Source organism: Mustelus asterias, chromosome 18 (assembly GCF_964213995.1).
Source record: "Mustelus asterias chromosome 18, sMusAst1.hap1.1, whole genome shotgun sequence".
NCBI classification, from domain to species: domain Eukaryota; kingdom Metazoa; phylum Chordata; class Chondrichthyes; order Carcharhiniformes; family Triakidae; genus Mustelus; species Mustelus asterias.
In genome coordinates, this window is record NC_135818.1 from 50,240,761 (window position 1) to 50,261,935 (window position 21,175).

At 39.7% G+C, this 21,175-nt stretch overlaps 1 protein-coding gene across 2 annotated transcripts; it reads left to right on the forward strand.

Moving 5' to 3' along the window:
• Window positions 1-1,807: 1,807 nt before the first annotated feature.
• Window positions 1,808-21,108, forward strand: cnih1 (cornichon family member 1). 2 transcript variants are annotated; one of them, XR_013500033.1, is made up of 6 exons: window positions 1,808-2,000; window positions 2,715-2,783; window positions 9,759-9,871; window positions 15,012-15,155; window positions 20,130-20,974; window positions 21,056-21,108. XR_013500033.1 is itself a non-coding variant. In XM_078233908.1 (5 exons), the coding sequence occupies exons 1-5, from the start codon at window positions 1,920-1,922 to the stop codon at window positions 20,155-20,157; spliced, it is 435 nt and encodes a 144-aa protein (XP_078090034.1). In that variant the 5' UTR covers window positions 1,808-1,919; the 3' UTR covers window positions 20,158-21,108. The 2 variants fall into 2 exon arrangements, 1 of the variants encoding a protein (XP_078090034.1); XM_078233908.1 differs by having other exon boundaries at window positions 20,130-21,108.
• The last annotated feature ends 67 nt before the right edge of the window (window positions 21,109-21,175 follow it).

A 21,175-nucleotide genomic window follows, 5' to 3' on the forward strand; every position in this document is an offset into this window, starting at 1 on the left:
CCTCCCACACTCCAAAGATGTGCAGGTTAGGTGGATCATTCTCCTTCCTTCTTCGAATGTTCACTGGTTTTCAGCCAATGGGGTGATGGGTGTGGGGTCACAACACCCAATGAGGTTAGGCTTGGTCATCCTAGTTTTACGTATTTCTTTAGTAGCAGGGATTCTGACTGATGCTAGGGAATACACAATCATAATGTCTGAGTATCTCCTAATGGGTCTCAGCCCATAACGACTTCTGCATGGCAAAGTTTAAGCCTCTCTATTCAATATGTAAAAGGTTTGGGTTCTGGTTTCAGGTCCTGATGACTTCCCTATTGTTAAGGTGAAGAACCTCTGTTCAATATGCAACAGTTCTGTTTGTGTCCCTGTTGGCTTTTGACCTGTGGTAACCACATAGAAGGAGTTTTTAGCTGTATTACTTTAAAATGATGTGGAGATGCCGGCGTTGGACTGGGGTAAATACAGTAAGAGTTTTAACAACACCAGGTTGAACCTGTTGGACGTTAACCTGGTGTTGTTAAAACTCTTACTTACTTTAAAATGTCCAGTCTTATGTTGGCCTAATTTCCCTAATGTTGGACAAGGCTTAATTTCTCAGGCCTTGTCCATTTGACCACAGCTGGATGACAGAGAATCTTCTGGAACCAAGTGAAGAATTTGTGGATAAAAGACATGTGCAGTCTTTTGTTTGCCAACAACAACTCTAGAGATTAACCATCGTAAGAAGTGTGCCATGAAGGACTCTTCAGAGAGAAGATAGATTCTACATCGGGAATATTTATTGGCCAATGTTTTCCAAAACCTGGTAATATCTATTTTCAGTTAAATAATTAAAGTTAATGTTCAGTTAAGAGTTAAAGTTCAATAAAGGAGTTAAAAGAGTTGCAACTGTTTAAGTTTGAGTTGGTATCTAAAGTACTAAATAACGAGACAAATTGTTGAATGAATTAAAGAGCCGACTCCTGTTCTTGTTTGTCTCATTAAACTGGAATGCTCGGAAGGTGTTTAGATTAATAGTCGAATAATAGTGTATTTAAGACAGAGATAGATAGGGGTGGCATGGTGGCACAGTGGTTAGTGCTGCTGCCTCACAGTGTCAGGGACCCAGGTTCGATCCCTGATTTGGGTCACTGTCTGTGTGGAGTTTGCACATTCACCCCATTTCTGTGTGGGTTTCCTCTGCTCCAGTTTCCTCTGTAAGAGCTTTAACAACACCAGGTTAAAGTCCAACAGGTTTATTTGGTAGCAAATGCCATTAGCTTTCGGAGCGCTGCTCCTTCGTCAGATGGAGTGGATATCTGCTCTCAAACAGGGCACAGAGACACAAAATCAAGTTACAGAATACTGATTAGAACGCGAATCTTTACAGCCAACCAGGTCTTAAAGATACAGACAATGTGAGTGGAGGGAGCATTAGGCACAGGTTAAAGAAATGTGTATTGTCTCCAGACAGGACAGCCAGTGAGATTCTGCAAGTCCAGGAGGCAAGCTGTGGGGGTTACTGATAGTGTGACATAAATCCAAGATCCTGGTTTAGGCCTAAACCGGAATGGGCTGAATGGCCTCCTTCTGCATTGTAGGGATTCTATAGGTTCTGGATTGTTAAGGGGATCAAAGGTTACTGGGGAAAAAGCGGGAGAATGGGGTTGAGAAACATATCACCATGATCGAATGGTGGGGCAGAGTTGATGGGTCGAATGGCCTAATTTTGCTCCTATATTTTAAGGTCTAATGGTTTTTGCTCTTTCCAGACTGCTGAGTTTTATTTCAGATTTGCCGCATCTGCAGCATGCAAATTTTTGTGAATAGGGGGCGGGGCGGCTGCCTCCTGACGTCAGCGCGCCGGCTACCTCCTGACGTCAGCGCGCCGCCTCCCTCATGACGTGCTGACATCAGCGCGCCGGCTGCCTGGATCCAAGATGGCGTTTACATTCGCGGCCTTTTGTTACATGTTGGCGCTGCTGCTTACCGCCGCGCTCATATTCTTTGCCATTTGGCATGTGAGTAGCAGATTATTTCCGCTTTCCTATCCCAGCAGATTTTTCTTTTTGTTTTGTTTTTAAACGGCCCGTTCTTTTTGCAAAAGGTGATTTGCCCTGGCTGGCTGTGGGAGGAGCGCCGTCGCTGGTAGATTTGCCGGTTGGGTGCTGCTTGTTTGCGGCTGTTGTCAGGCCCAGGGAGGGAGAGGGAGGGAATGGAGGGAGGGAGGGAATGGAGGGAGGGAGGGAGGGAATGGAGGGAGGGAGGGAGGGAGGGAATGGAGGGAGGGAATGTCCCAGAGATTCCCCCAAAACAAGCCACCCATTTCCCCCTCTGGCAACACATTTCCGAAATATGTTCCCATTCAGACTATCTCCTTTAAAGCGCCGCCAGTTTCTTGACGCCCTCCTTGAATGGAGCTAAGTTGCATTCAGTGATTTGCAATGAGTTGTTGCCACAGGCGGTGTTGTAAATTTAGTTTTAACACCCCTACCGCATTCTCGGATTTGCAAAATGTGAGGCTAGGTGTTGCAGCTTTTCCACATACGCAATGGGAATGTAATTCATATTTTTTGCATTTTTTAAAAAACCTAATAAAAATAATGACGTGCCACTATTTTGTAGTGGGCAGTGGGCTCACCTTTGTTGAATGGTCTGGATTGTGCAACGATTTGTGAAATTGCAAATATGAGGGAAAACGTGATTATGTTAAACCGTTTGATACTCTCTTCCAGATTATAGCATTTGATGAATTGAAGACTGACTACAAGAATCCTATAGACCAATGTAATACACTCAATCCTGTAAGTTAATGTGAGGTGATTTTGAATACTTATGAATTTTTTTTTGCTTTTTCTTTTCTAAACGTTCCGATTTCTCTGCCTTGAGAAGTTATTTTTCTTTTGAGTGTATTGATTCACGCTTGCCTTCACCTTTGTATTCTGACTGTTATTAATCTGCAGTGATCTTGTCAGCTGTCGTACTAACATTCTTTCAATCTGCTTTTGTCATTTTGTTCGGCACAAAGACAGTTGTAAAGGTCAAAAAGATTAAAAGAGTCAAAATGGCATTAAAGGTTCGTACTAATTTCTAGTCAAAATGCCTTTCATTTTAAAACCCTTTTCTTGGGGTCATATGTGAATGTCTTTCAGGTCATAACTGACAATATACTAGGTAAAATCAAATTTGCAACAATATTTTTTATTACTGCAACGAAATAAATGACTAATGGATGGAGATATTGCATTTAAAATTTAACTTGTATGCTAAAATGACTTGGGCTGATTGTATGAACAATTAATTTGGCACTATGTAACCTGAAAACATTTTGAAATTGATTAATAGAGTAGGAGTCAAGCTTCTCAAATTAACTTACAAGCTGCAAGTTCAACTGTTGTGAATTTTAAGACTAAAACAAATCCATTGGAATTACTAAAGATGCACAGCTGAAAATGTTGAAGATACTGTTTAACTGAAAGACTATTGTAAATGACCCAGCCCGGCATCATCAAACATAACACATTCTTGTGCATATAGTGGAACATTTAATTATTGTTGATCAATATTCATCTTTAATATTGAGATTTTGGTGGGCATCCTTTCAAAGATACATTGAGAAGGCACAATAGTTAAAGATGAAACTGCCACACATATCCAATATGCTAGTAAAATAAATCTTATATGCTAGCAAAATGTCGGTTTTTTACATTTGTAGTTTATTGGCTGAAACTCTTGTTCACAAGATAATTATGGATAACAGAGGCCAATTGGAAACCTTCATTTATCCACTCAAAAAGACAATCCGTTCCCCTTTCCTCCCCACAGCTGTAGCATGCAGTTGTTTCTTACATGAATCATGAGTTTTTGCCTCCCCTAATATGTCTGGAGGTTCATTCCATCACTTATATTTGCCTTTTACTAGCTTGAACCCATGTATCTGGCCTTGCTCTTGCACTTTAGTTTGAAATAATATTCCAGATAAACCTCTGCCATTTAATATCTTGAACCTCTAATATATTATCTCTACCACCTTAGATATTTAAAATCATGAGGGGCTCGGAGAGAGTAGATGGAAAGAAATTGTTCTCACTCGCGAAGTGATTGAGAATGAGCAGGCACAAATTGAAAGTAATTGTTAAAAGAAGCAATGCTGATATGAGGAAAAACATCTTTATGCAGCAAGTGGTTAGGGCCTGGAATGCTCTGTTGTGTGGTGTAGACAGGTTTGATTGAAGCAGTTAAAAGGCAATTAGACTGTAATCTGAAAAGAATGAATGTGCAGGGTTATGGAGAGAATGGAACTAGATGAGTTACTTATTCAGAGAGGCGGTGCAGATATGTTGGGCCAAATGGCCAAATGTACCAATTCTGTGATTCTTTCAAAGTGGAAATGTGCAAGCTTTTGCTATTCAGACCTCAAACTGGCATTCAGCTTTGTGGCACTTCTCTGCACTGTCTCCAGTGTGTGAAAGTCTGCCATGTGCCTCAGTCTCTAGAAATGGAACCTGTACTGCAGGTGTGGTGTAACTAGAGCACTGAGTTTTAGCATGACTTCCTCTGATTTGTGCCATTATCGTTCTAGCAATATCATTCAGCATTCTGTTAGCTTTGTTGATTGCTGCTCTGCATTGGTCAGACTTATTGAACTTTGAGCCGACTAAGACACCCCTAACAACCTCATCCTTTTCTATTTCTTTATCATCTCTGGAGTATGTGTATTTTCCTTCCCATGTGTAGCAAAATAAATAAGGCTTGCATTTATTTTGCTTGTCTGAATTAAGTTTTATCTGCCATTATTCTGTCCAGTTGGTTATTTTGTCAAAAACATTTTAAAATTTCTGAGCTCCCTCATCCAAATCCACTGTCCTTAGATTAACATTCTAATTTGATCAGTTTATATTGAATTATTAAACCTAAATCATTGATGTAGATTAGAAATGGTATTTTTCAATGGAATATTTGACAGCAATTAATTTTAACTTCATTTTTGTTGATAACAGACATTAATTCATAGAAAGAAATCATAGAAACCCTACAGTGCAGAAGGAGGCCATTCGGCCCATCGAGTCTGCACCGACCACAATCCCACCCAGGCCCTACCCCCACATATTTTACCCGCTAATCCCTCTAACCTACACCTCCCAGGACTCGAGGGGGAATTTTTTTTTTTAACCTGGCCAATCAACCTAACCCACACATCTTTGGACTGTGGGAGGAAACCGGAGCACCCGGAGGAAACCCACGCAGACACGAGGAGAATGTGCAAACTCCACACACAGTGACCCGAGCCGGGAATCGAACCCGGGACCCTGGAGCTGTGAAGCAGCAGTGCTAACCACTGCTACCGTGCCGCCCACCCAAATTTGTTGCAAGATAAGATTTTGTGTATTAAATTAAGGGAGGGGGAAGTTATCAGTGACTGACTATGTATCTATGAATCACCTAATGGTGAAAACATAAATACCTACTATAAAACCTTTTTGCTGCATACCATTAACTAATAAAGGAAATGGCTGCCCTGTTGCACAATGCTGCTGGTCTTTGAGCAGAATCTTTTTGCTGTAAATATATCAAGCATTTTTAAGGATTTTAATGGAGATATGTGTTCAGTGCAGTAATTTAACATTTCAGGATGGCACATTTGAATCATTATTTTTGTGGAGTACTTCCTACCTGTTTTTTGAAAAAAAAGCTTCAGGTTTTCTAATACCTTTTCCATGTAATCAAAGTTTTCTTTTAATCAAATTGCATTCCTGCTGCTTATTGAACACAGGAGGGTATTCAGTTCAACTTGTAGCTATCGCTGGATCCAGACTATTCACGAGAAATTGTGCCTGAAAAAATGGGAAAAGGATCTTTTAGTGGAGAGTTTTCCCCATAAATAGCTTGAGCGTTAGGATCATCTATGATCTGTTCAAACCCAATCTTTTTAATTAGAATTCAGTGGTGTGTATAATCCGTACTATTTGTGAGTTCATATCTCGTAATTTGAATTCCATTTTGGGGGAAAAAATGTGGAACAGAATGCTGGTGACAGTAAAAGTGACAGTGAAGTTGCCAGAATGTCGTAACATGGTTCACTGCTGTCCTTACCTGGTCTGACCTATGTGACTCCAGTCACACGTTTGCCTTTTAACTGCCCTCTGAAGTGCTTAGACAAGCCACTCTTTTGTGTCAAACTGCTACTTTGGGGCAACTAGTGAGGGCGATTAAATTCCGCCCTTGCCGCAAAATCCACATCCTGAAAATGAATTTAGTGTTCGGTTTCTATCACCGTGGCAAAATGCACTGCACAGTTAACTTCTCTGAATGGTGTCATTCTATTTTCATTCAATATTTTTTCATTAATACTTCTCTTCCTAAAGAAAGTGACTTGGGCTTTGTTTCATGGTTGAAGTTCATTTCAGTATCTCATCCAAAGCAGTTATTCATGTCTGAGTGCATACAATCAGCATCAGTGGATTTGACAGTTGAGGTCATTACAGCTGAGTCTGACCCAGACTTCATATGGTGTTTTTTTTTTCATGAATCTCCAGAAGGTTTGTGTTTGTAATTTTTCTTTCCCTCTTCGAAGCCTAATATAGTACTCACTTTCACCTTAGCTAAGAAATAAAAGCTAAATAGTTCATGGATTGATTCTGGGAGAGCTTATTGTCCTGTTGTGTAGTGCATTCACTCACTGAACCACTGCTTGCATCTTTCTGCCTTTTTAAGTAGAAAGACCGGTATTTGAAATTTTGTGGAGTGTTTTGTTGAGTTGTATTGCAGAGAATTTTGAGCAGTGAAACAGGCCTTTTGGTATGTGCTGGTGTTTATGCTACGCACAAGCTTCCTCCCAAAGCTCTTCATCTAACTCTGTTGCCGTATCCTTCTATTTCTTTTTCCTCTTGTACTTTTGCAGCTTTCCCTTGATGCAATTGAGCTCTTCATGTCAATTACAGCATGTAGCAGTGAATTTCACAGTCTCAGCACGCTGTATAAAGTTTCTCCTGAATTCTTTATTAGGTTTATTAGTGATTATATTGTGTTTAAGGCCTCTAGGTTTGGTTTCTGCCACAGGGTAGACATAGGGAAGATGTTTCCATCTATCAGTCCCATTCGTTATTATAAATATCTCATTCAAGTCACCCCTCAGCCTTCCATGTCAGCATGGCTGTCAGTAGCAGTCTCACTTCTGTGTCAGCAGGTTCTGGGTTTAGTCCCTCTCCAGGACTTCTCAAACATCAAGACTGATGTGGTGCTGTATTGAGGTGCTACCTTGCAGACAGAGGTTAAACTGAGACCCTTTTTTCCCCCTTTGGACATATTCCATGGCATTATTTTGAAAGAGCAGGGGCATTCTCTCTGTCCTGACTGATAGTTATCCCTCACCCAACATCACAAACAGATTATTTGGTCGTTGTCACATTACTGTTTGTGGGAGCTTGCAATGCACAAATTGAACGCCAAGTTTCCTACAACAGTGACTACACTTCAAAGTACTTAATTGCTGAAAATCGCTTTGAACTGTCCAGTGGTTGTAAAAGGCATTGTATAAATGCAATGATTTTTTTCTAGAGAAAAAGACTATTCAGTCTGTCCAGGTAAGTATATAACATCACAGTTCTTGTAATTCACATACAAGGAGTGAAGCTCTACTCCATTAGCTGATACTCAGCAATTTGAAGAACGGGGTGTGGGGGGGTAATTTAGAAACTCAGTTGGTTAATTGTGCCTGTAGGAAGAGAAATTGCCATCTCTGTTTCCTCTTCTAGACTGCTGGTGACTCCAGTCCTACATTGTGTAACAAGCTCTTAATACCCTCAGTAATATGGATGGGTAGCAAATGCCACTTTACCCGTGTCCCCCATGTCGTAAAAACAGATGGGAAGAAACGTTAATTTATGCTTTGTCCACTGTAAACTTGCACTGTCTGAAATATTCAAGTAAACAATGTTTTTCATTGCACTCTACTTTCCTTATAAATGGACCTTATACTATCTGCCAACTTCCATTGTTCCAGGTATGCTCAGGACTATTATGAACTGATCTGCTAATGAGTGCAAGGCAATAATGCAGAACATTGTTATATGATATGTACTGTCATGCTGAGGCAGTCTAATAGCGCCTATTGAATGTGAACTCACAACAAGCATTTTCCTTAAATTGACAATTATATTTGGGTACTCTAATAAAGGTGACTAAAAATGATTAACACAGGTGTACGAAGGGTAGTACACTGGATGGAGGCTAAAGCATACTGTTGGGCAGAGTAAAGGGAATCTTGCTCTGTAGCTGGTCAGCTGTATCTGACTTAGGAATGCTTGATATTGAAAAAATATTCCACTTGCCAGCCTTCATGTTGATAATTACAAAATTCACCTCCGTGTATTTGAGGGAGAGAAATGAGCTCCACGTTTTAAAAAAACTTCTTCACTTTCCTGGTCTTTTCTCTTCCATCCTGTTTTAATATTAGCTTTTGCTTTTGACCTTTTTCTGTTTTTTGAACATAATTTAAAGGCATTGACCTTTGTTCCTGAGCCTACAAATCCTGTATATTGAGTCTTAGATGTTTGAAGATTGACACAATTTCAGGCCAGTCACTCTTGGCACACTTTTTCTTGGTGTCAAATTTGAATTTTAATCTTAAAAAGTGGGATCACTCAACAAGTTATTTTGTTTGCATCACAGTTGTGCCTGGTTTTAACCTCGTGCTCTAAGGATTAAAGATGTGCGGGTTAGGTTGATTGGCCAGGTTAAAAAAAAAACAATTGCCCCTTAGAATCCTGAGATGGGTAGGTTAGAGGGCTTAGCGGGTAAATAGGTGGGGGTAGGGCCTGGGTGGGATTGTGGTCGGTGCAGACTCGATGGGCCGAATGGCCTCCTTCTGCACTGTAGGGTTTCAATGATTCTATGATTTCTAAAAACAAGCTGCAATATTAAAGACTACCTACATCTTAAATATTTAAGACAACTACAGCAGCAGAATTTCCAATTTACCATAAACTTGCATGTTTGGCTGCTACATATCTTGCTTTGATCCAAACTGCTGCTCCTGTTTATGCTTTGTAACAGCTATGTAATTTGTATGAAATTTTGTTAGAACAGTCCTGCTCCACGTACTGTTCCAATTGTTCTGACATGCCAGCCTCACATCAAATGTGCAACTTGGGACAGGGCATTTAATTACTTCAGAATATTTTTGAGTTAAGTTTTACATTTTTAGTTGAAATAAATAGTTCTGTTTATTTCCTTTTGATTTGATGCAGGTTTTCTTTTTGGTTTGTATCAGATGTGATCCAGTTTGTTTCCCCATTATGGTAAGCCGTGCTGAGGACTGACACATTTTACATAAAACTTATAGAATAGGAAAGAAACAGGAGCACTTCCTGCGAGTTTTGAGAGTACCGATTTGGTGCTGATTAGTGCTGGCTTATGGTTAGCATAACATACTTGCATCCATTAGGAAGTGGATTGACACCGTTCAAATGTTTACTTGGAATTCTTTGAATCAGCAGACAGAGGAAACTTTCATTCCATTGGACTGGCTGGATTTTATTCCAGGTGTCCAGAAGAGCAGTATTGTAAAATGTTGTGTTATGAAGTCCCACCTGTGGAACTTTTGAGAATGTGTCCTTTTGTGCCCAAAGTATGGACTCCCTTTGTTTTTATGACTCTGAAACATTGGTCCTATGGGATACCTATTAATTAAAATAAATCCAATAGGCTATTCTTTTTGCCAGGTTCATAGGTAAAAGCAAATCTAGTAAATCATATTCATTTTAAGGTTTTTCTTTCAGCTGGTACTTCCTGAGTACCTCATCCATGCCTTCTTCTGTGTCATGTTCCTCTGTGCAACAGAATGGCTCACATTGGGTGTCAATATGCCATTGCTGGGCTACCATATCTGGAGGTAAGTACCTATTGTCTGCCATTTTCTACTGAATGTATTTTATGTTTTGTCTTGAATAGATTGAATTTATTGTGCCAAATATGCAGCACTCCTTTTGTGGTTTATTTGGAGCTTTTTTGTACTTCATATTCTAGCCCTACATTGTTTTTCCTGAAGCCTAGTACACAATCTCTCCCATTTATAAGCACATTCACTTGGTAATATGAATTTGAATATTACCACAGAGCGATGTTTTGCCAGAGCTTTTCGTCTTGCGCTCATCAGGATAGAATGCATAAATATCAGATTTTAAATGGCTGCATCCATTTGTGCTACTGGGAAATGGGTGCAAATTGACTCTGATTCACTGAAGTGTTGCCATGGAAAAAGCAGCGGAGAACTATAGGCTCCCGTGTAATTCAAACAAGGTGCAAGGTTTTAAAATATTCCTTTTGTATGCCTTATCAGCAATCTTGTAAATAGGATCCCAACTATTTGCTCATCTTGCAAGACACAGAAGTACAGCACATTTTAACAGTACCTGGGCGGCACGGTAGCACAGTGGTTAGCACTGCTGCTTTACAGCTCCAGGGACCTGGGTTCGATTCCCGGCTTGGGTCACTGTCTGTGTGGAGTTTGCACATTCTCCTCGTGTCTGCGTGGGTTTCCTCCGGGTGCTCCGGTTTCCTCCCACAGTCCAAAGATATGCGGGTTAGGTTGATTGGCCATGCTAAAATTGCCCCTTAGTGTCCTGGGATGCGTAGATTAGAGGGATTAGTGGGTAAAATATGTAGGGATATGGGGGTAGGCCTGGGTGGGATTGTGGTCGGTGCATGCTCGATGGGCCGAATGGCCTCTTTCTGTACTGTAAGGATTCTATGATTTCTATGACATCAAAGCTAGCCTGTGGGACAGTGGCTATCCTGATCAGATCATTGTTCGCTATGTTTCCTGCAAACTCCCAATTGGGCTAAAGGCCACCACCTTCAGATTCAAAAAGTGCCTGGTCTATCTCAAAGTTACCCCGGAAAGGCAAAGTATGTCAAAACTTTGAACAACAGGTTAAGGAAGCCATTCCATGCTACTACTATGCAGTGGCAACATGAGAGGTATTTGCACCAAATGTTGTCCAAAAAGACTTGCTGCCTATCACACAATTGAGCAACGCTGTGTATGAATTTCAGTGCTAGTGTAGTGCCAGGTATATCCCAGTGTTTGGCTGACCAAATCAAATAGCATATTCCTTCAGTTGTGACCATAACATAGCTCATTTATACTTGTTGGGAGTGACATACATTCATATGCAGGTACCCAAAAGAAAAAATGCTGGAAAATCTCAGCAGGTCTGGCGGCCATCTGTAAGGAGAGAAAAGAGCGGATGTTTCAAGTCAGCTCTTTTCAAAATATCAGCTCTTTTCTCTCACAGATGTTGCCAGACCTGCTGAGATTTTCCAGCATTTTCTCTTTTGGTTTCAGATTCCAGCATCCGCAGTAATTCGCTTTTAACTAATTTCATATGCAGGTACCTGTTCTCTGTAAGCAAAAGGAATATGTTCAAGCCTTATACCTTTTTGATTACACAGGAGCTTGAGGAACCTATACTTCCCATTGTGTTCTCTATGGCAAGGTCTCAGCCAATCAGAGTTGGCTTGTCAACTGATCATCTTTCCCTCTCGTGGTATAAATTGTGGATGTTTAAAATTTGTCATTCTTAAATTTGTGCTGACGAATAAAGATGAAAAGCATTAGCAACATAGCTCTCTTTTCAGCAATGTATATGTACTGAAATTTTGAAAACTTGGATAAGAGTTTGAGAGATACCTGAGTGGAATAATTTTGCTTTATGACAGTTTGATAATTCAGCTTATTCTGCTTTTAATGTTAAATGACTTGGAATTTAAATTTAATCTTGCAACCATTCTTCCAAATCTACAATTAAAATAGTTGGAAATATGCAAAAGCTAACAGAAGAATGCATAATAAATGTCATCAGTTGAGATTGTTTCAGATTGAACATTTCCTGATTAGTACATCTGATATATTTAACATTACTGAAATATTCAATTAGGCTGCAAAGTCACAATGGACTTATTGGACTTGATTTTCAATCTGCGGTCAGGACCTCGAAGCCTAGATGATTTTCAAGTCCTGACCCTGCAGGATGTAAATGCCTGAATTGGTCTGGCGATTAACTGGTACCCAAATACTGGTGCTAAGCGCTACTAGGAGGTGGGAGCAGAGCATGAAAGGCAAAGAAAGGCAGATAGCAGTCATATTGGGGTCTCCTGCTACCTTGCATCTGAGAGGAGGCAGTACTTTGGAGCGCCAGCAGCCTGATTGTGCACAAAAGTGACCAAAACAGCCAATTAAAAAGTTTTGTGCCCATTCTGGAACAGGATCCACTAGTACCAGACTGGTGGCACAGTAGCTAACACTGCTGCATCACAGCGCCAGGAGCCTGAGTTCAATTCTGGCCTTGGGTGACTGCAAACTCCACACAGACATTCTCCCTGTCTCTGTGTGGGTTTCCTCCAGGTGCTCCGGTTTCCTTCGAGTCCAAAGATGTGCAGGTTATGTGGATTGGCCATGCTAAATTGCCCCTTGGTGTCCCAAGATGTGTAGGTTAAGTGGATTAGCTATGGTAAATGCATGGGATTACACGGATATGGTGGATGGGAGGATGTGGATGGGATGCTCTTTCGGAGAGTCAGTGTAGACTCGATGCGTCGAATGGCCACCTTCTGCACTATAGGGATTTTATGGTTCTAGTACATTTGGGCAGCTGGTCCAGGTCGCAAGTCATTTGTCTTCAGAAAATTGAGTTTGGACGTCTTGATACTTGCCTTGGTTTTGGTGTATTAAAGCAAACCTATATAATTGAGGCTTCTATTAAGTTGAGAGGCCTGAAACACTTGTTTTATTACTATATTGAATAATATTTGTTGTGGTTTACAAAATGCAGAATTACCAGTAGCTTTTTCAAACTCCCATCTTTTCTTGTGGAATCGTCAGAAATAAATAGCAAGAACTGTAATATGCTGCACAGGCTCTGAAACACATGCTCACCAAAGCAAGAAATACATTTATACACACGTTTTCATAACAGAAATTTATAGTGGCTTTTAAATTCACACATTAATGGCCGCAAGTTTCGTAATGTTAAAGGTGTCCTTAAAAAGAAAGCATGTTCTGTACCATATTTAATTTCAAATGTCTCAAAATATTTCAGGCAAATCAAATAAATGTAGCTATAGTTGTTACCTAGGGAAAAGTTGCAACCAATTAGCACAAAATAAAGTCCCATCAACATCTCTAATGAAAAGTTGATCAATTGATGTTGGTCACGAAATGAATGTTGACTCGGATACCAGGAAAACTCCAGGCTCTTCAGATGGTATAGTGGAATCTGTAATGTTCACCTGAACTGACTTGTGGTTAATGTTTCATCTATAAAACTCATTTAGCACTACACTAAAGTGCTAGTCTAGGTTATTGCTCATTCGGCAGGGCTAACTCTGTTTCAATATGCAGTAACTGCTACACTTGTGATTTGTTAATGTATCATGAATTTTTCAATAAATTATTGAAAGAGAAATAGAAACCTGATTATGTCTTGATGTTTTAGTTGGTCTTGAGATAATGTGGAGCTTTTTTCGTTGATAACAAGGGGAGCCAAAGTAGATATCAATCTAGAGAGACTTCTATCAATAATGAGCATTTAAATTCACTGCAGGACCAGACCCTTCCCAAACACCGGATCCATTGCCTTTAAAACAGCAGCCAAGTTGGTATCTGAAATTATACCGTGCTTCAGACTCTCATCTTCCATCAGCAATACCGTGGGAGTTCACTTAGTGTAAATTTGGAGAAAATGCCCTGCATGTTGTTCGATAATAGCATTTTAAAATTAATGTATGCTTGATTTCCTTTCTCTGCTCCTTCTCGAAAATAGGGTGGGCTCACAACGTGTAATCCTTGGATAAGTCCTGCCTTAAATACTATCTTAATATTTAAATGTTGCTTTTTAAAGTGAAATCTAATTAAGTATTGAAGGAATGAAATACATGGCCCACAGTAAAGTTTATATTCCTAGCATCTGTAGTTAAACATCAGCGTCAGATTGAAGAACAACAAAAGTAAAGGTCAGATAAACATTTGGCTGATTAACAGTTGATGTCTGTTTTGGAAATGAAAGGTAAATTAAGACTGTTCATACAAGCAAAATGTAGTAATTTGAGTGCCATGTATTTTTTAAAATCTGCTCTCCCATTTAAATATTTCCTGAAACAGTATATGGTTCAAACTGTAATATATCTAACATTTTGGTATATATTTCAATGAAAAACCATTATAGATCCAACTGCATAGCACATCCTTTAACTATTCCAGATCTACCAGAAGCATGTAAAAGACAACCCACTGAATCTTGCTTCAGTATTCTTTCTTTGTTGTCCAAAGCAAAAAATCTTTTCCTGCCCACTACTCTGCGAGAGGATTTGCTTCAGGCCAATTACATTTCTGACTTTTCCCAGTTCTGATTAAAGATCATGGACCTGAAACATGAACTGTTCTTTTCTCTCTGCTGCTTCTCTACCTGCTGAATATTTCCAACATCTTCAGTTTTAATTTCTTATTTACAGCATCTGCAGCATGTTGCTTTTGTGTAAGAATTATGATCTCTGTTTATTCCAGGCTATGATTAAGACCAAACAGTGATACCTTTAAGATCAGCCTGACTGTTTCTTGAAAATGTGTAATCTGAAGCTCAGTCTGTAAAAGGATACTGTTATGTGGTTGATTAATGGTGTCTGTCAATTATTGTCTGTTTTGCGTCAGCTTTGCATTGCCAAAGTCAAATTACATCCAAAACATTTACTTCTTCCAATTTTATTGAATTTATCTGTCAAGATGTTTATAAATGATTAAATTAGCTAGTGCAATGACATGTCACAAATTTGATATATAGTTCACAAAATTACTTTTATGGGTGTTAATGTTCCTTATTTTGTATTAAGCCCATGGTTTATAAATGACCTGGAGACAATCTGTGCTCCATTCTTAGCTTATTCATATGTTGATCACTGCGTTTAATAGAGAAATGGACTTTTTCATGTCAATTGAGAGTGTATCCCTTTTTAATTAAAATAAAATCTATTTGCAGGTACATGACTCGACCAATAATGAGCGTCCCAGGTCTCTATGATCCTACCACTATTATGAATGCAGATATACTTGCATACTGTCAGAAGGAAGGGTGGTGCAAACTAGCATTTTACCTGTTGTCTTTTTTTTACTATCTATATGGGTAAGTTGACATAAAGATGAATTATGTTTTCAGACATTTTCTCAATTCTACCACAGATTTTTGCACTACTAAGTTTATAATGAGGTATATGATTTTGAAGTATAAAACTTGGCTGTCAGATTGATTGTTATGGGGCAAGAAAATAGTTTTCTATCGAGAAATTTGGGTGCAAAAGTAAAATTGTCACTGCAGATTAAAGACTAGGTAAGAGGTGGTAGGATATTATATGAAGTAGTGGTTGGGTAATGCCTGTGGAAGGAGGAAGTGTGTGTGCAGGAAGTTGATGGAGCTGCTTCATTTTAAGATCCCAGGAAATGATGAACTGCAGTCGGAGGCTATGCAGTTAAAATTTTTAAGACTGAACCTAGAGAGGAGACGGAAGGCATATAGGGTGCTACAACCAGGAATTAAGAAGGAACAAGGTGAGAAGGTTGGGGGGGGGTGGGGGGTAAATAATATAAATGAAATAAATACAGAAGAGAATAAGGTTAGAAAACAGCAAGAGGGAGAAAGCTGCTTATCAGATTTTTTTATGACATTCAGAGACATTGATCTCATCTCTGGCAGGAGACAGATGTTGTCGAAATAACTTTGGTGAGTTGCTGCAGAGCACATTGCAGATTGTACATAATGCAGCCAAAGTGATAGAGTTTGAACCCAGTGTTTTGTTGTGGCTGTATTAATAAAACATGAATTAAGTTTATTTATTAGTGTCACAAGTAGGTTTACATTAACACTGCAATAAAGTTACTGTGAAACTTATAGCATTCTATCTGAGAAGAATGCACCATCTGTGGTTAACTAAGGAAGTTGAGGATGGTATCAAATTGAAAGAAAAGGCACATAATGCTGAGAAGATTAGTGGTAGGCCGTAAGATTGAGAACATTTTAGAAACCAGCAAAGGATGAATAATAAAAAGTAATAGAGGGGCAAATTAGAATATGAAAGTAAACGAGCAGGAAATATAAAAAACAGATGACATCAGCTCCTCCAAGTACATAAAAAGGAAGAGAGCAGCTGCTGGGGAATTAATAAAGGGAAACAAGGAAACCGAGACTTTGAACAAGTATCTGGTATCTGTCTTCATAGTGGAAGATACAAAAAGTATCAAAAGAATAATTGGAAATCAAAGGGCAAAAGGGAGGAAAGCAAGAATAACCTTAAAATAGTCACTATCACTAGAGGAAAAAATTCTAGGAAAGCTCTAGGACTGATCTGGACTCGATGACCTGTTTCCTCGGGTCTTTAAAAGAAGTGGCTGCAAGAGATAGTGGATGCATTGGTTTGTAATCTTCCAAACTTCCCTAGATTCTGGAAAGGTCTCAGCAGATTGGAAAACCGCAAATATAGCAGTTCTGTTCAAGAGAGGAGGGAGACAGAGAGCAGCAAACTCTAAGCCAGTCAGCCTCGCGTTTGGCATTAGGAAAATACTAGAACCCATTGTTAAGGAAGTAGTAACAGGACATTTAGGAAATAGGGTTTTATGAAATCCTGTTTGACAAATTTATTGGAGTTTTTTGAGGATGTAATAAGCAGGCTGGATAAAGGGGAACCAGTAGATATATATTTCAGTTTCCAAAAGGCATTCGATAGTGTCACACAAAAGGTTATTACACAAGAGTTTAGGGTGTTGGGGTGATAATTAGTATGGAAAGAGGATTGACTAACAGGAAACAGTGTGTCAGAATAAATGGGTCATTTTCAGTTGGCAAACTAACTGGTGGAGTGCCATGGGGATCAGTGCAGGGCCCTCAGCAACTTGTAATTTATATTAATGACTTGGATGAAGGGACTGAGCCAAACTTGCTGTTAATACAAAGATAGGTAGGAATTCAAGTTATAAAGAGAATACAGAGTCTACAAAGGGAGGTGGATCGATTGAGTGAGTGGGCAAAAATTTGGCGGATGTAGTATAATGTGGAAAAGTGTGAGGTTGTCCATTTTTGGTGGGAAGAATAGAAAAGCAGAACATTTAAATGCAGAGATGCTGCAGAATGGCACAATCTGAGCATCCTTGTACTGTAAATCCTCGCTTAATGTTGCCTCACTTAATATTTTTATTTATTGTTTGATAAAATAGTGTCCGTACATGCCCATTTCACTTTAACACTGTTCGCCACAGACTTCCCCTTCTGTGGCTGGGCTGCTCACAAATCTTTCCCCCAGTGCTTTCACTCTCGTCACCAGTGCCTCTAGCTTCCCGGGCTCGTCCGCCAGCCCGTTTGCTGCTCATTCCACCTCTGGCTTAGCTGTTGCTGAATTCTACCCCCCCACCACCCCCCTGATGTCTTGGGGTGCATCTAGTGGCTAAATCTGGTCAGTACAGGTAGTTCTGGGACTTCAGCTGATAACAGCAGTGAGCAACTTCTGTCACCAGATGGAGCCTGGTCAATTTGAAAAGTGCACTCAGTACAGGTACCTGTATAGTTAGTGTATTTTTTGGACACTACTGTAATTCATTTATATTTTGTGATTTAAGTTATTTCAGCTAGGAATTCACAGTGCTGCACATCAGGTACAGCATTTCACCTTGTATGTCCTTTTTCTCTGGATGAGAAATGTCCAAAGGAACCTAACTCTGGTTTTAACACTGATTCCCTATGGGAAGCAATGCTTCACTTAGTCATTTCACTTCAAGTTGGGTTGTGCAGGAACACATCCACAATGGCACATTGCTGACTTGAACCTTTGATGAAGAGTCTTTGAAGGGTGGCACAGTGGTTAGCACTGCTGTCTCTCAGCACCAGGGACCTGGGTTCGATTCCCGGCTTGGGTCACTGTCTGTACGGAGTCTGCATATTCTCCCCATGTTTGTGTGGGTTGCCTCCGGATGCTCCGGTTTCCTCCCACAGTCTGAAATGCGTGCTGGTTCGGTGCATTGGCCATGCTAAATTCTCCCTCAGTGTACCCGAACAGGTGCCGGAGTGTGGCATCTAGGGGATTTTCACAGTAACTTCATTGCAGTGTTAATGTAAGCCCAATTGTGACACTAATAAATAAACTTTACTTTGAATTGAGGACTTGCTGCACATAAATCATAAAAGGTTAGCATGTAGGTACAGCAAGTAATTACAAAGGCAAATGGAATATTTGCCTTTATTGCAAGGTAGATGGAGTATAAAAGTAGGGAGGTCTTATTACAACAGACAGGCATTGGTGAGGCCATACCTAGAATATTGTGTACAGTTTTGGTCTCAATTAAAGAGGGATAAAGTTAACCAGATTGATTCCTGGGATGAAGGGATTGTTTTGAGGAAAGGTTTTTAATTCAGTTATAGGTTGTGGGTGTTGCTGGCTAGAACAGCATTTATTGCCCATCCTTAATTACCCTTGAGAAGGTGGTAGTGAGCTACCTTCTTGAACTGCTGCGGTCCATGTGGTGTGGGCACACACTGCTGTTCGGGAGGGAATTCCAGGATTTTGACCCAGCAGCAGTGAAGGAACGGCAATATAGTTCCAAGTCAGGATGGAGGGGAACATCCAGTTGGTGGTGTTTACGGTCCTTGTCCTTCTAGGTGGTAGTGGTTGTAGCTTTGGAAGGTGCTGTCTAAGGAGCCTTGATGAGTTCCTGCAGTGCATCTTCTAGATGCTACCCTCAGCTGTCAGAGTCAGTGGCGGAGGGATTGGATGTTTGTGGAAAAGTAGCACCAAAGCTCATGGGAATTTAGCAGAATGAGAGGTGATCTTATTGCAACATATATGACTCAGAGGTGGCTTAACAGGTTAGATGCTGAGAGAAATTTTCCCCTTGTGAAATTTAGAACAGGGGGAACAGTTTTAAATAAGGGGTCACCCATTTACGACAGAAATGAGGAATTTCTTCTGTTAATCTTTTGTATTCATTGAATATATTCACGGTTGAATTATATTTTTGATTTTCAAGGGAGTCAAAGGTTATGGGAGGCAGCAGAAAAGTGGGGCAAAGACCACAATCAAATTGGCCTTGACTTTATTGAATGGCAGAGCAAGCTCCAAATGGCCTATTCTTATTTAATTATGTTCTTACCCAGATAAGCAGCAAGTGTTCCATCACATCCCTGACTTGAATCTTGTAGATGATGGAGAGTCTTTGAAGGTTGTTTTCCCCTAAGATCAGAGAAGTGAAGGTGCAGAGCCCCAGCCTATGGCAGGGTTGATGGAAAACGATGTTTTAAAGTTTATTTATTAGTGTCGCAAGTCAGCTTACATTAACACTGCAATGAAGTTACTGTGAAAATCCTCTAGTTGCCACACTCCAACGCCTGTTCGGGTACACTGAGGGAAGATTTAGCATGGCCAACGCACCTAATCAGCATGTCTTTCAGACTGTGGGAGGAAACTGGAGCACCCAGAGGAAACCCACGCAGACAATAGGGAGAATGTACAGACTCCGCGCAGACAGTGACACAGGCTGGGAATTGCGTCCGGGTCCCTGGCGCTGTGAGGCAACAGTGCTAACCACTGTGCTGCTGTGTAATCAAGTACAGCACACAGCAAAGTTGGTCACTTTAGATATTCATGAACATGACTTGTTGAAAGATTTGTTAAGTTTCTTGTTTAGAAGTGCATCTTTCACAGCCTGTCAAAGGCTTTGGAAACTCAAGAATATACGAGAGTAGAATTGCAATAACCGACTTGAATGCCACCATAGAACCTGGTGAAGATAAGAAAATTATACAAATAATCTGGGTTTGGGTACAACTCGAGATGATAGACCAGCTTTCATAATGTAAACAATACGTAGATGGAAAAAGTAGAGGGTCACTTTATGATGAATAGAGGCAAATATCTAAGAGGAGGGAAGTATGGGCTGGGAATAAATGACTGAAGAGGCAACTTGAGAACGGTAGGAGGGATACCATTAGTAGTGGAGTCCAGTTATTAAATTGCCTGCAGCAGTTGATTTGGTTACCATTAATTTTGAAATCAAATCTGTTTTATTTCATTGTGACAAGTTTAGCATATTATCTCTTTTTAACTGTTTTGTTTTGCAGAATGATCTATGTGCTGGTGAGTTCTTAAAGTAACAGTTGTGAGATCCAGTGAACTCGTTTACTCCATGCAAGGAACAGAAGGACAGTGGTGGTTTTCCAACAACTTGGACTCATCTACAGAACGTGTAGTTCACCAGATATGACTTGCTTGTATGCATACAAATTAAATGCTTTTCCTCACTTTTCATGGACATTTTGCCTCCAGAGTTTATAGTTTTCTGCCAGTAGAAGAAATTATTTCTGCAATTTGCCTTGACCCAAAACTGAGAGCGATTACGTTTGTACTTTGTATGAAAATCACTAATTACTGATTATGTTTTAAACATAACATGGAAGTTGCACTCCTATTTGACGCTATTTACAAATAACTTACAGGTATATTATGTAAAAACAATTATGTAACTAGACTCAAATGTATTGTGTCCAGTTTAAAAGAAAGACCAGGTGAATCCAAATAATTCTTTGGACCCCTAAGCATCAATGGATACCAGTTTACGTTTTTAGTAAGTCTAATAGCTTTTTTTCACATTGTGTAAAGAGAATTTATTTTAAAAGCTTGTACTCACGAGAGAAATGATGGATATAACCTGTGATAGTCATTCTTTACAGAATATGCACATTAAAATTACTTTACACAAATGGATTGCTTTCCCATTGCAAAAGTGACATTTATTTTAAAAGTAAAACTTTTTGTTTTAGTTTGGAAACATTTGTTTGTGAAGACTATTTTAGCTCTGGTAAAGGTGCCAAAGTATTTCACGTTGATTTGACCTACACATTTATATGGTTCTACTATACATAATAAATTCAGTTATTTTGACCCTCATTATAGTATTTGTTCTTATGTTCATACAGCATAAGCTCCCTTTTCAGAATAGTTAATTTGGTTTGTAATAGTACTGTTCACTAGATGTGGTGTGTTATAGCTGTATGTTTATTTTTCTGTACAAATTCCTGCAAATAAAAAGCTGAATACAAATGAACAAATGTTAAAACTTGTGTGCTGCAGCATGCAAAATTGTCTAGGTGAACCAGGGGCAATGGTA